Source organism: Pistacia vera, unplaced genomic scaffold (genome assembly GCF_008641045.1).
Source record: "Pistacia vera cultivar Batoury unplaced genomic scaffold, PisVer_v2 Contig230, whole genome shotgun sequence".
Taxonomy (NCBI): Eukaryota; Viridiplantae; Streptophyta; class Magnoliopsida; order Sapindales; family Anacardiaceae; genus Pistacia; species Pistacia vera.
In genome coordinates, this window is record NW_022196036.1 from 1,304,983 (window position 1) to 1,316,492 (window position 11,510).

An 11,510-nucleotide genomic window follows, 5' to 3' on the forward strand; every position below is an offset into this window, starting at 1 on the left:
TAAAGAAAATAAGCCACCTTGAATGAATGAGTATTGCTACTGATATGCGCATTCATATCACCCTGCGGCCCCAAGCACCATGCATATAAAAAAATATAAATTCATTTGGGGCAACGCAATAAAATTCAAGAATTAAATGTGAAAATGGGGATATTGGTGACAGAAAGGTGTATTGATAGAAATAGTTAGTGAACCTGCAAAAGCTAACATGTTTTGATGTGATCCAAGATCAGCTTCACATGCTCTCCTGCATAAGTAGTTGAAAACCAATACTGAGGGCGGTGTGAAAAAATAAAATTATGGAAGAAAGAGAGAGGAGGTGAGGCATCAAATTGCCCCCAATAGAATCATAAAAGCTTTTTACAAATATACTCAGATAATAGGTCGGCTACTACTACCCATAATATAGGATTGAAATTATAGGAAATTGAAAGAGAAAATAATCTCTCTTTATTTATATATCATGTCTTATTATACACTGTTGGAGATATTGATGAGAAACTAGTTTTGTTTTCTAACAAATATCTTGTGAGATTAAGACTGTTTAATATAATACAATAGGAATTTTATCCCTTGTTCATTTCTGTTTCAAATTATCTTCGGTAATTCTTAAGTATTTTAATTTTGGACATCATTAAAAAGACTAGTCTACTTACAGACAGTCAGGATGGCCGAGTGGTCTAAGGCGCCAGACTCAAGTTCTGGTCTTCGTGAGAGGGCGTGGGTTCAAATCCCACTTCTGACATAAAATCTGATTTTTTCGATTAAGTTTTGCTCAAAACCCGAGACCGAGGAAAAATAGAATTTTGCGTGTAAAATAAATTCTCTTAGCTATACATGTACATCGAATCAATATACAGTAAAATTTTTTCATAGTCATAACTCTTAATGGTAAGACTAATTAATTTTCTTATTACGAAGAAGTTATAACTTAACAGTGGTTAGTTACAAAAATTTCTTATTTCATAATTCATATTTTAGTAGTACAATATTAGAATTTCAATTCACGGATTAAAGATCGTGTTTTGAAATCAATAAAGATAATTATCTTTGATGGAATTGTAAATGCAATTGTTGCATGGTCAATTAACGTAAAATCATATACAATTGCTAATTGTTTTAAGCATTACAAAATTAAGATCCCTGATGTTGATGAATTGCGAGTTATAATTGAAGTGGATGAGGAGAATCAAAGAGTCATTGTAGAATTGAGTGATCAAATTTAACAACTTCACTATATTAATCAAATGGATATTAATATCTTCATTAATCATCCAAATGAACAACAAATCATGTATGCTTTAACGGAAGAATAAATCATTGCTACAATTAGACACTAAGCATAAGGAAATAATTATGAGGATGATAGTACGGAAATACAAAAAGTCTTGTACCAAGAAGCTCTAAACATGCTTGAAAAACTAAAAATGTTTTGGCTTCAACAAGAAAATATTCATGCTAACGAGTAATGTACCTCCAAGTTAAAAGAAGTGGTAACAACTCTAAAACATAACTTATTGTCCCAAACAACTTTAGATAAATATTTTATTTCATCTTAAACCTTTAATGTAATATATATATATATATATTTTTTTATAATATGCATATAATTATTACTATGTAGGGATAACTTTCCAACAAGAATTTGAAAATTTTAATAGAGTTTATTCTTATTTATAATTACCCTAAATTGAGAATAAAGTTTTTAATACCTATATAAAATTTATTCCTATAGAGAATATCGCTATAAAAAGGTTTTCTGTAATTACTTTGAAGCAAACTATGGAGCGAAGCAGAAAACTTAGGACAGACAGCTTCGGAAGTATAAAGAGTAACCAAATTCACAAAAAATTGATGCTGATAAACGATACATGAACAAAAACTATCCAAAATACTTTCCTCAGATACAGTCGGGGAAATGTTTTCTCTTCTCTTAATTAGCTTGGGAATCTTTCCTAGCAATTGGCAAGCCATAAATTTTTCCTTTTCTTTTTTAACCAAGCAGTTTGTCCACCAATTTGAAACAAAGTCTTAAAATGTTGGCATAGAAGATCTCCTGAAGGCTGAAAATAAGGTTAAATGTTCATGTAATTTTTTGCTTACTGCTCATATAATCAATGACATCAACAATGAAAAGGGCCAATTCTTTTAACATTACAGAACTATCGATCAGTATCAACTGACCTTGCATTAATTAGGTGGACCTATACAAATGTTGGGGATGTAAACCAATCAACATTTCCCATACAAAACAAGCAGCTGTTCTTGTAAGGAGCATAAGATTATTTCTCTTGGAAGGCGCATAGCCCACTCATTGGCCTGAATCCACACATCATCGAAATTGGTTTGACCCAGCACTGAACTACATGTGAAGTACAAAACTAGAGGCTATCTCATTAAATCTAAGAACACAAAGCCATTCCAGAGGCTATGCAAGAGCATAGATGGCAACAGATTCCTTGATCGTGCAAATACAAGACCCATAACCACACCAAGAAATATAAGCGGTAGCATTCTCTGTACATTGAAATGCGCTAGAGCAAAGGCAACTGAACTCACCAGTATTGCACACCATACAGGCATGTATTTGGTCAACGAAGGGAGAAGGAAACCCCGAAAGACAATCTCTTCCCAGACAGGAGCACATATGGACACTACTATTGCATATAATGCCATTGCAACCGGATCCCGTGCCATTATTGACTGCTCAACACTTGAGATAGTGACAGGTGCAGAGGGCATAAGGGGCAACAAGTTCAGGTTGAATTGTGAGAGCCGATTCACCAGAGGAAACATGAGACATCCCAGTGCAACATCAAATTGCCAGGTTCCCCTCAAGCTAAATCTAAACCAATCAGATGGAAGGGGATGAAACCGAGACAGGCAGCGATGGAGGATAGCAATGCCAGCAAGCCCTTCAGTTACATCAGTCACGAGGCTGAATAAGGCCTGTCCTCTAAACGTCAGAGAATCCTTGCTGAAACCTGCTATATGGGCTGCAAAAGGAATCACCCAAGACCCTATGAACCAAAATGCCGCAACCCATAAAAGCATTACCTGCAGACCAGATACAGTGTCATTGCCACCTTAATTAATTCCATTTTCTAATAGAACAGTATAATTTATTAGATGAGAGTGTCTACTGGAGCTAATTTAAACAGTTCAAAACTAAGATTAGAGGGAAATTGCTGTTGTTGGTAGCTTTCTTCCTACTTTTGGATGATATCATTATATCAGAATACCAGAAGGCTGATAAACAAATGGAAATGTATTCATCCAGGTGCAGATATCCATTACACAAAACTAGTTTTTTAGTTATATACATATCCTTAAAGAGGATAACTAGCAAATGAATGCAATTATCATTGTCTTCTTCATGTTTAAGAAGCACATTTTGTATTTTCAGTGATAACAACTCATCCTCAATAGCAAATGACAGGCAGAAAGCTCAGGGGTTAGGGCTACATGCAGTTTTCCCAACAAAATAGCATCATAATACAGTTAACTTGATGCAATTAAGTTGAAACACTTACTTGTAATATAGTTTCTGCTGTCCATGGTACAGTCCACCGGCTCCCAATGGCCCTTAACACTGCATCTGAAGCCTGGAATATAAACAATATGATTAATAAACACATTGATAAATCTTGAGATATCTGTACTATGTTTAACTCTATTTTAGATGTTATTCATACACATTCCACATAGTAGACAGACCAATCTTCTCTCCAGAAACTAATGATAGAAAAATGGATCCAAAACATGTCATACTACATCTGGATAGAATTTTCTAAGAAAACCAGTTCTCCTTTCCCTTCATTTTAGTTAAATCATTTGGCAACCACCCCAGAAAATCTGTAATGTAGATCTTTTGAAATTTTCTTCTCAATTTCACTATTATTTCAGGTTTGCTAAGACATCAGTTCAATTAGGTCATCTATGTTACCAATGCCCAGTGCAGTGTGAAATCCTAGATTATTGCCACGAAAAGATGTCCATAAATAAATTTAACCGATGGAATCTAACTGGGTAAAACTGAAGGAACTTATCGTAAAGTGGCACATAACATTCAGAAGACTGTACATAAAATCAAGTAAAGCAGCACATTAAATTACCTCTCGAAGAGTTGATGCCCAATCTCTTTTACCGGATTTTGACTTCTCGACTTCAGGTTTAACCAATTCCTCTGGCAACAAATGTTCTATAAATTCGGGCTTTGAGCTTTCTGGTGATATTTCCTCGCGCCTAAAACACGAAATTTTCCATTTCTGCAAAGCACAACCAAATCATTAAAACCAAATAAAAAAAATTCAATGAAACGCTCCTAAATTCGACATATAGAGACAAAAAAAAAAAAAAAAAAAATCCAGAAAAAAACAGAAGCTAACTCTAGTTCAACTTTAAAATTTAAAGAAACTACAATTTCAAAAACTGGAGGAGCATGGTTCAACAACTACTTACATTTCTGGGGAACTTGAAATTAGAATCGAAGATCCGAGAAGTACGGGAGAGAGAAAATGGGGCAGGTCGATTGGAAACCCTAAGTTTAGAAACGGAAGGTAAGAGAATGGGACGGTGAGAGAGAGAATGAGAGCAAGTGCTCAACATTGGGTCCGGTTACGAAAAACCCTAGTTGGAGTTATAGTTATTAATAGCATCGGAGGAAGTGCAGAGAAGTAAGGAATTAGAATTAGGGGAAAACGTCAAGAGAAAAAAACCCTAATTTTATGGAAAAAAACCCTAATTTTATGGGGGAATGGAATATTTGAAGTTAGTTAGAGAAGGGCAAAAGCTGGTTGTTGTTTTACAGTGAGAGAGAGAGAGAGATAGAGATGAGCCAGAGCCTATAGCAGTAGAGCTACTCTTCTCATCACGGATGGATACACATATACCAATTGGATGCCATTTTTCCGATCTTCGGATTTTTTTGCGTAGTCATTTGGGCCTTTGTTTGGGCCCCGACGAGTTTTGTGATGATGATTAATTGTCAGATTCGTGAATTAATGTTAACTGTAGTTAGAACTTAGAGTTCGGTTGTATTAAAGATGATCAAACAAATCTCTGAAGTTGATTTATTACTTATATATAGTAAGTTAAAAGTGCACTAACCTTAACATTCCCAATCATCATTAAAAAAAAAAAAAAAGGTAAGAAGTTTCATAATCCGAAAAGACTAGTTAAGGTGCACGTAAACTAACCTCAACACCTCGATTATCATCATCATAAAAAAAAAAAAAAAAAAAAAATTCCTTGCACATTATTTAAGATACAAAGTTAAGATATACACAATTTTCCACACTAATTAACCATCATAGCATGATATATTTGGACAAATTCCTAATAAAAATTAATCCTAATGTCACCTTTCACCATTCATAACCTCAAAAAGCTTTGGAACCATGAATAATAATTTAATGGAAACATTCGGTTTAGAAACAGGAGAAGAGCACAATAAACAAAAATGCCGTGGCTTCAAAACTCCAAAGCCAGCCTGTGGGAGAGCTTCTACCAGTCGCAAACAAAAATCACCCAACAATTTATTAGTCAAATGTACCTCTTCCCTTGTGTCTTGAGATCTGCCTATAATTCCTGGAGAAAGAACTCCATGCAATTTTTGCAGCCAGAAGATGTATCCCAAGAAATTGGACTACAAATAGTAGTTCATACCTACCTCAATCAAACAAATATGAGGTATGTTCAAGACCACGGCAGAGGACCGACAGTTTTTACGCAAGAAAGAATAGGCCACATTGATCACAAATCTCTTCAAGAATGATGCGTTCCATTTGGCCTTTATACGAGAGTGGCCTATAATATATGACATACCAACATACTTGGCTTCTATAAGCTCCAAGAGCTCTTCCTTCACGCGCATATCCTTAAATTTTGTATCTACCAACTTGAGTTGAACTGGTGGCCTAAAGCTGGGAGATGATTCCCACTCATACAAGGACTTCAACTTCTGCAGAGCAGGTGATCTACTGCTACTCCCAATAAATGGCGGTCCTGAACTACTGCTACTTTCTTCTCTGTTGTCCAATTCTGACGTTGCCAATCGTTTGCCAAACTTCTCAGATGTCCTCACAACTGCTAGCCAACCATCCACAGAACCATCTGGGTTTTCAAAGCCTTCTGCTTCCAATTGGATAAATTCTATTATGCTCATCACAAGGTCGTTTTCAAAATCAACATTATTCTGGACATCTTTGTAGCCACTTCGAACAATGCAGCGGTACATCCGATGAGATTTGGGGCCAACCCGGCCTATGAGATATCGTTCTTTATGAGGAACATACGGAACAGGAACAGTCTTAAAACAGACGAAGACAACCACTTGGTAAAATGCTGGTAGGTTGGTTAAGAAATGGGTGAACGTGGCTGGGACTCCATTTGCCAATCCAGTGAAGATGAGGCCAATTCCAGGAGCCCTAATAACCCCAAGACTTGGGCCTTGGTTAAGAATCCATTTCATGGATACTTTGTTATGCTGATCATATAAATACCACCTCCTGCTGCCGTAATGCCACACAAACATAATGACCAGAAAGACTGCAGTGAGCATGACAGAAGTCCATCCACCCTTGGGGATTTGCACGCACGCCAAAGAGAGGTACATGATCTCAATAGATCCAAAGAATAGTGCGAACAGAAGGGCAAATATGAGACTCCGATGCCATACAAAGTTGATGACCAGAGTCGTTAAACATGTTGTTATAAATGCCAAAGCCATGCTTGCCAACCCTGAATTTAGATAGAAACATCATTTCCAATTAAAAAACGATTTAACCAATATACTTTTTTATCACTAAAAACTCCAGCCAACAAGCATTGAGATATATCTAGCAAAGGAAAAAGACAACAGTAGATTCAAAGACCATGAATCATGGGCTGAGTGAAAACAGAATGGATGAAGTAGAGCACTTCACCTCCTCCATATCGTCAAATAGAAGTTTCCCAGCACCAAGAGGACCATATGCATTATTCAAGTAATTTTAGAAGCAAAGAAATCACAAATTCTAAAACAAAACATACATAATTCAAGCAAGGCTCAAGTCCATCATAAACAATGAAGAAAACTTTGGGAAATTATTTCTAATAGAAAACAAAGGAACACAAAGTCTACAAATTGATACCTCTATAAATTTAATCAGATTTACACAAAAAACGTCATTAGAAAATAAGAACTTCCTCAACCTTTCACAGATTTCTTGGACCAAAGATGACTTACCATAAGCATTGGCCAAACGAAGTGTGTCTTGAAAGCCTACTGTAACTGCCAGACTGAGAATCATAAGGACCCAATTTATCTCTGGGATGTATACCTGACCACGTATCCATCTTGATTTATGCACAACCTTGACACGGGGAAAGCATCCTAATGCATAGCATTGCTTAACAGTTGAGAATGTGGCAGAGATGACGGCCTGACTGGCAACAATTGCAGCCAAAGTTGCCAAGACAATAAATGGCCAAAACAGTAGATCTACAAATTTCTCAAGAACATTCAGTTAATAAAAACAAAAATAAATTATATATTGGAATAAATCTTGAAGTGATGTGATTCTAGAAAGGCTATAACATGGAAGACATTTTACTTCAAAAATGATAGTGAATAAACTACCATCATTGTGCGTGCATAGAAAAAGAGAGATGATAATGAGCTTATTCTCACTTAACCAATCACCATGTAAACAGTAACTAACCCTATCATCTCTCTATTTAAATTAAGATAAATATTATTTTGACGGGAAATAATATTTGACAGTATTTTGCTTGAAACTTTTAAGTAAAATTAAAGTTTTATAACAAAGAGAATACCTTAAAGTTCAGAGAGGCTTACCTGGGACGGAAGCATAAAAGTTTAAAGGTGCAGAAAAATTTCTTGAAAGAAATGCAGCCCGTCCCATATATTGAAGCACTAGACATGGGTAAACAACAAAGCAAAATGCAAGCTGCACAAGATAACAAGTTCTATCAATGTTTCTTGTAGATACGTAGAATGTGCATATGGAGATGAATAATCAGAACAATGGTTCAATGATCGCATCTAACTAGCTCAATAATAGGAACTATTGATGTAAAATGAGATGCAAGTCAAGTGCAAGCTTTGAGCTTCATATTTCAAGAGAATTATCAAAGTGTACAAACTGCTCAACTACCAATCATGATGAAAGAGGAAAACCTGCTAGCAAAAACATGATGACAGCATAATCACCATTCTCAACTCATTAAAAATTCCATTTCACCTTCTTCAATTATGCATATGACCATGCAGGATTTGATTAATGATGTATCTAAAGCCAGGAAGCTAAATTTTCATGATTACAACCATGATGATTCCAATATTCATGGCTTCATTGTTTAGCAATAGAAAGAACTGAGAATAAACTAGGCAATTGAGATTGCTCCTCAGAAAAAAAAAATGCTGAATAATTCTCTCAACATGTGAAGTCCCCACTAACTAGTATATCAATGTTTATGAGAATCAAGCCAGCCATGATATTTCCAGAGAACAAAAAATTATTTAAGAAAATAAATCACCAAGAGCAATCTCTCCCTCTGACATAATGAAATGGAGAACTTGAGTAGAATGTTTTCATTCCTCCTTAAAATGCAGTGATGATAAACATTTATATATGAAAAAAAAATTTCAGCCCTGAGCAAAGCCAAAAGCAACACATGCATCATGAACAAATAGATTATGTATAAGTTTCTCATAAGCACAGAAGAGAAATTATCCGTTCAAGCAACACATACACAGATACACAAATTGGAGTTTTATACTTGGATCATTCCAAGAAGAAAAACTTTTTGGGGTACTAACTTAATTGCTTATGACAAATGCTACTAAGTAACAAATCACTAAGGTATCTTAATTAGAGGTAACATCAAATCAAATACTATAATCATTTTGATTGCTAAAACAAAGAGAGTTTAAAGACAGTATATTGCCCTCCATTCATATACATTCAAAAAGATTTTCCTAATGCGCCTCTCATGGAAATTGGAAAGTCCAGAGCCTCAATCAGACCTAAGTCTCAGGAACTATTAAAGACACTCCCAAAGAAGAATTTAAATAAACAACTGGTTATAAATTAATTTCTCATGAAGTCAATCTTTCACAGTCATGGGAAGTGCATACCCTTATTGATGCAGCTGTGAATTGGCCAAGGTCTTGAAATATGGTTTGACTTCCTGCACTTGACAAGAAATGCAACTTGAATCCAGTAACAGCAATCCTTATAAATTGTACTTCAACAAATTCCAAATGTCATATTTACCAGTAACACAGAGAAGTACTCCTGCAAGAGAAATCCAACCATCTTTTCCAGTTTCCCTAAAGAACTTGTAAATGTAATATGGAGAAAGGGCTTGATATACTCTTGGATTCCACTTGACAATATTGTAGATGCCAACAGCGGCAATGGACAATAACCATAAAATCAATATGGGAGCAAACAGAAAAGCCACCTTGTAGGTGCCACGGTATTGCAAAACAAAATGGCCAATCAATACAAGACATGCTATGAAAACCACCATACCTGTATGTTTGCAGAAAAGTTAGTATCTTGAATGGAATGACATGAATCTAAGATGGATGAATGCACATGGAAGAAATAGAAAATTCATTCAAATATTTGTTCAATGTTCCCATCTTTGTGTTGTTCCCTTTTCAACATCCTTGCTATCAGTGCTAAAAGCATCTGAAATAAGACTTTACCAAATTATCTTCTGCCTTTATCCATCATGATCCCACCATCAGGGAGACCAAACCTTTCTCTCTTCCATTATTGAAACTTAGCAAATGAAAAGGTGGGTGTTCAATATCTTTAAGACAGGATTGTTTGAAAGAAATAAAAAACTTTAGTACTTTTATTATGACCAGGCAACATCATCCCGGGCTTCATAAGCATTGAACCACATTCTTATTAGGAGATTAGGGGTAACAAACAAAATGAAGAATTTTTTTTTAATTTTTTTTTAACAGAAAGCTGCACTCACCACCGTGCTTATCATGTAATCGGATTTGCAGCCCATCAATGGATGAAAGAACTGCGAAACAGCGAAAATTTATAAGCACAGCTATACAAAGAACCAGGTAAGAATGAATGAAAGATACAGTATAAGAGATTAAAGGGGTAAAAAGAAAGCACTCTTACCAGATATTGCTGGTGTGAGGACACCAAGACAGAAAACCAGGGCAGTGCCAAGCAAAACTACAAGAAGTAAACCAGTTTTTGCTTTTTTGCGACTCTCCATAAAAGATTTCAATGGGGAGGAAGGTATATTTCTACTCGAGTAACCAGAGGCATGATATGTAGAAAGCTCCTCATCAGCTGCTTGATGATTAGGAAGTAAACCAAACTTTGCATTTCTGCAGAGGAGTGCATATAAAGAAAAAATTCCTCCTGCAAATTGTCCCGACAGTAAAACAAAAAATTTATAGCAAAAACATAAAATTATGAATGATCACCTTTGGAAAAACGTGAGAACTTACCTTCGCCATTATCATCTGCATTTAACAAAATAATGACATACTTGAACAGCGAAAGAAGAGTGAAAGTCCAGAATATCAAGGAAAATGCCCCAAATACTGCATCTTCACTCTGAAAATTACCCAATCTTCCAGAAAATATACTTTTATAAACGTAAAGGGGAGAAATGCTCAAGTCAGCAAACACAATACCAAAACTCTGATATGCTAAAAGGAGGATTTGTTTAAATGTCCTTTTATTGTCAACCTGCTTCAACACCAATCAAAACCAAACAAAGACATTATCCACAACCCATCAAAGTTAAGTTTTTCACTATTCCAATTAGCTAATAAACTCGTTATCCATTTATAACTTTCAGAATAAACCCATACTAGATTAAAATCTCGCATAAACCTAATCAAATGTTTAATTCAGTGATCTACATATGTAATTTCCTTCATATTTTTAGCCTTAAATGATCCCATCGGTCAAAATACAACAGTTATTACATTGCATTTCACTCAAAATTTATCTTCTTCACGTGGGTCAACGCAAAAGATCAATAATTTTCTACAAATCCATCACTAAATCGAGCTAAAAAAGGAACAAAATTATGAAAAAGCAGAATTTAGTCGGGAAATGTTGAAAAACATACCATATTATTGGAATGAGTTTGGTTCTGAACATGAACTGTGGATGGTGTAGAGGTGTAAATCGAATCTGTCGAACGTTGTTGTAACGAACTGATCCAAACCTCGCGCGTACTTAGTTTTGGATGTCGTTAATCTTGTTCTTCTGTTCACTGGTCTGGTCGAATGGGCCCCCGGAGATGTTAGAATTCAGAGGATTAGATTAGATTTCCCTGGTCTTACCCAAACTCTTTCAAAACCCCAAAATCAATTAAAAAATAAATAAATTTGAATTATTTTAAAATTACCATTTTTGTTAATCTTTTTAATTTCTCTAATTTTCTATTTTTTTAACTTTTTTTCTTTTTTAAAAAAAACTCATGACTTCTTGTTTAAAATATTTTTT

At 35.2% G+C, this 11,510-nt stretch overlaps 2 protein-coding genes and 1 non-coding gene across 4 annotated transcripts; 1 reads left to right on the forward strand and 2 right to left on the reverse strand.

The window, feature by feature from the left end:
* Positions 1–661: 661 nt before the first annotated feature.
* TRNAL-CAA lies at positions 662–745 on the forward strand. The gene has a single exon. It is a non-coding gene; the product is annotated as a tRNA-Leu (tRNA).
* A 1,624-nt stretch (positions 746–2,369) lies between these two features.
* On the reverse strand, positions 2,370–4,821 carry LOC116131287. Its single transcript, XM_031416949.1, has 4 exons — positions 4,462–4,821; positions 4,116–4,268; positions 3,534–3,605; positions 2,370–3,057 (listed from the first exon to the last, which is right to left on the reverse strand). The coding sequence occupies exons 1-4, from the start codon at positions 4,606–4,608 to the stop codon at positions 2,389–2,391; spliced, it is 1,041 nt and encodes a 346-aa protein (XP_031272809.1). The 5' UTR covers positions 4,609–4,821; the 3' UTR covers positions 2,370–2,388.
* A 411-nt stretch (positions 4,822–5,232) lies between these two features.
* On the reverse strand, positions 5,233–11,351 carry LOC116131238 (potassium transporter 3). 2 transcript variants are annotated; one of them, XM_031416885.1, is made up of 9 exons: positions 11,131–11,351; positions 10,499–10,742; positions 10,161–10,409; positions 10,003–10,053; positions 9,282–9,542; positions 9,143–9,195; positions 7,841–7,952; positions 7,229–7,483; positions 5,233–6,741 (listed from the first exon to the last, which is right to left on the reverse strand). In XM_031416885.1, exons 1-9 carry the CDS (start codon positions 11,131–11,133, stop codon positions 5,648–5,650), a joined length of 2,322 nt encoding a protein of 773 aa, XP_031272745.1. In that variant the 5' UTR covers positions 11,134–11,351; the 3' UTR covers positions 5,233–5,647. The 2 variants fall into 2 exon arrangements, with proteins under 2 accessions (XP_031272745.1, XP_031272744.1); XM_031416884.1 differs by having other exon boundaries at positions 10,499–10,745.
* Positions 11,352–11,510: the final 159 nt, after the last annotated feature.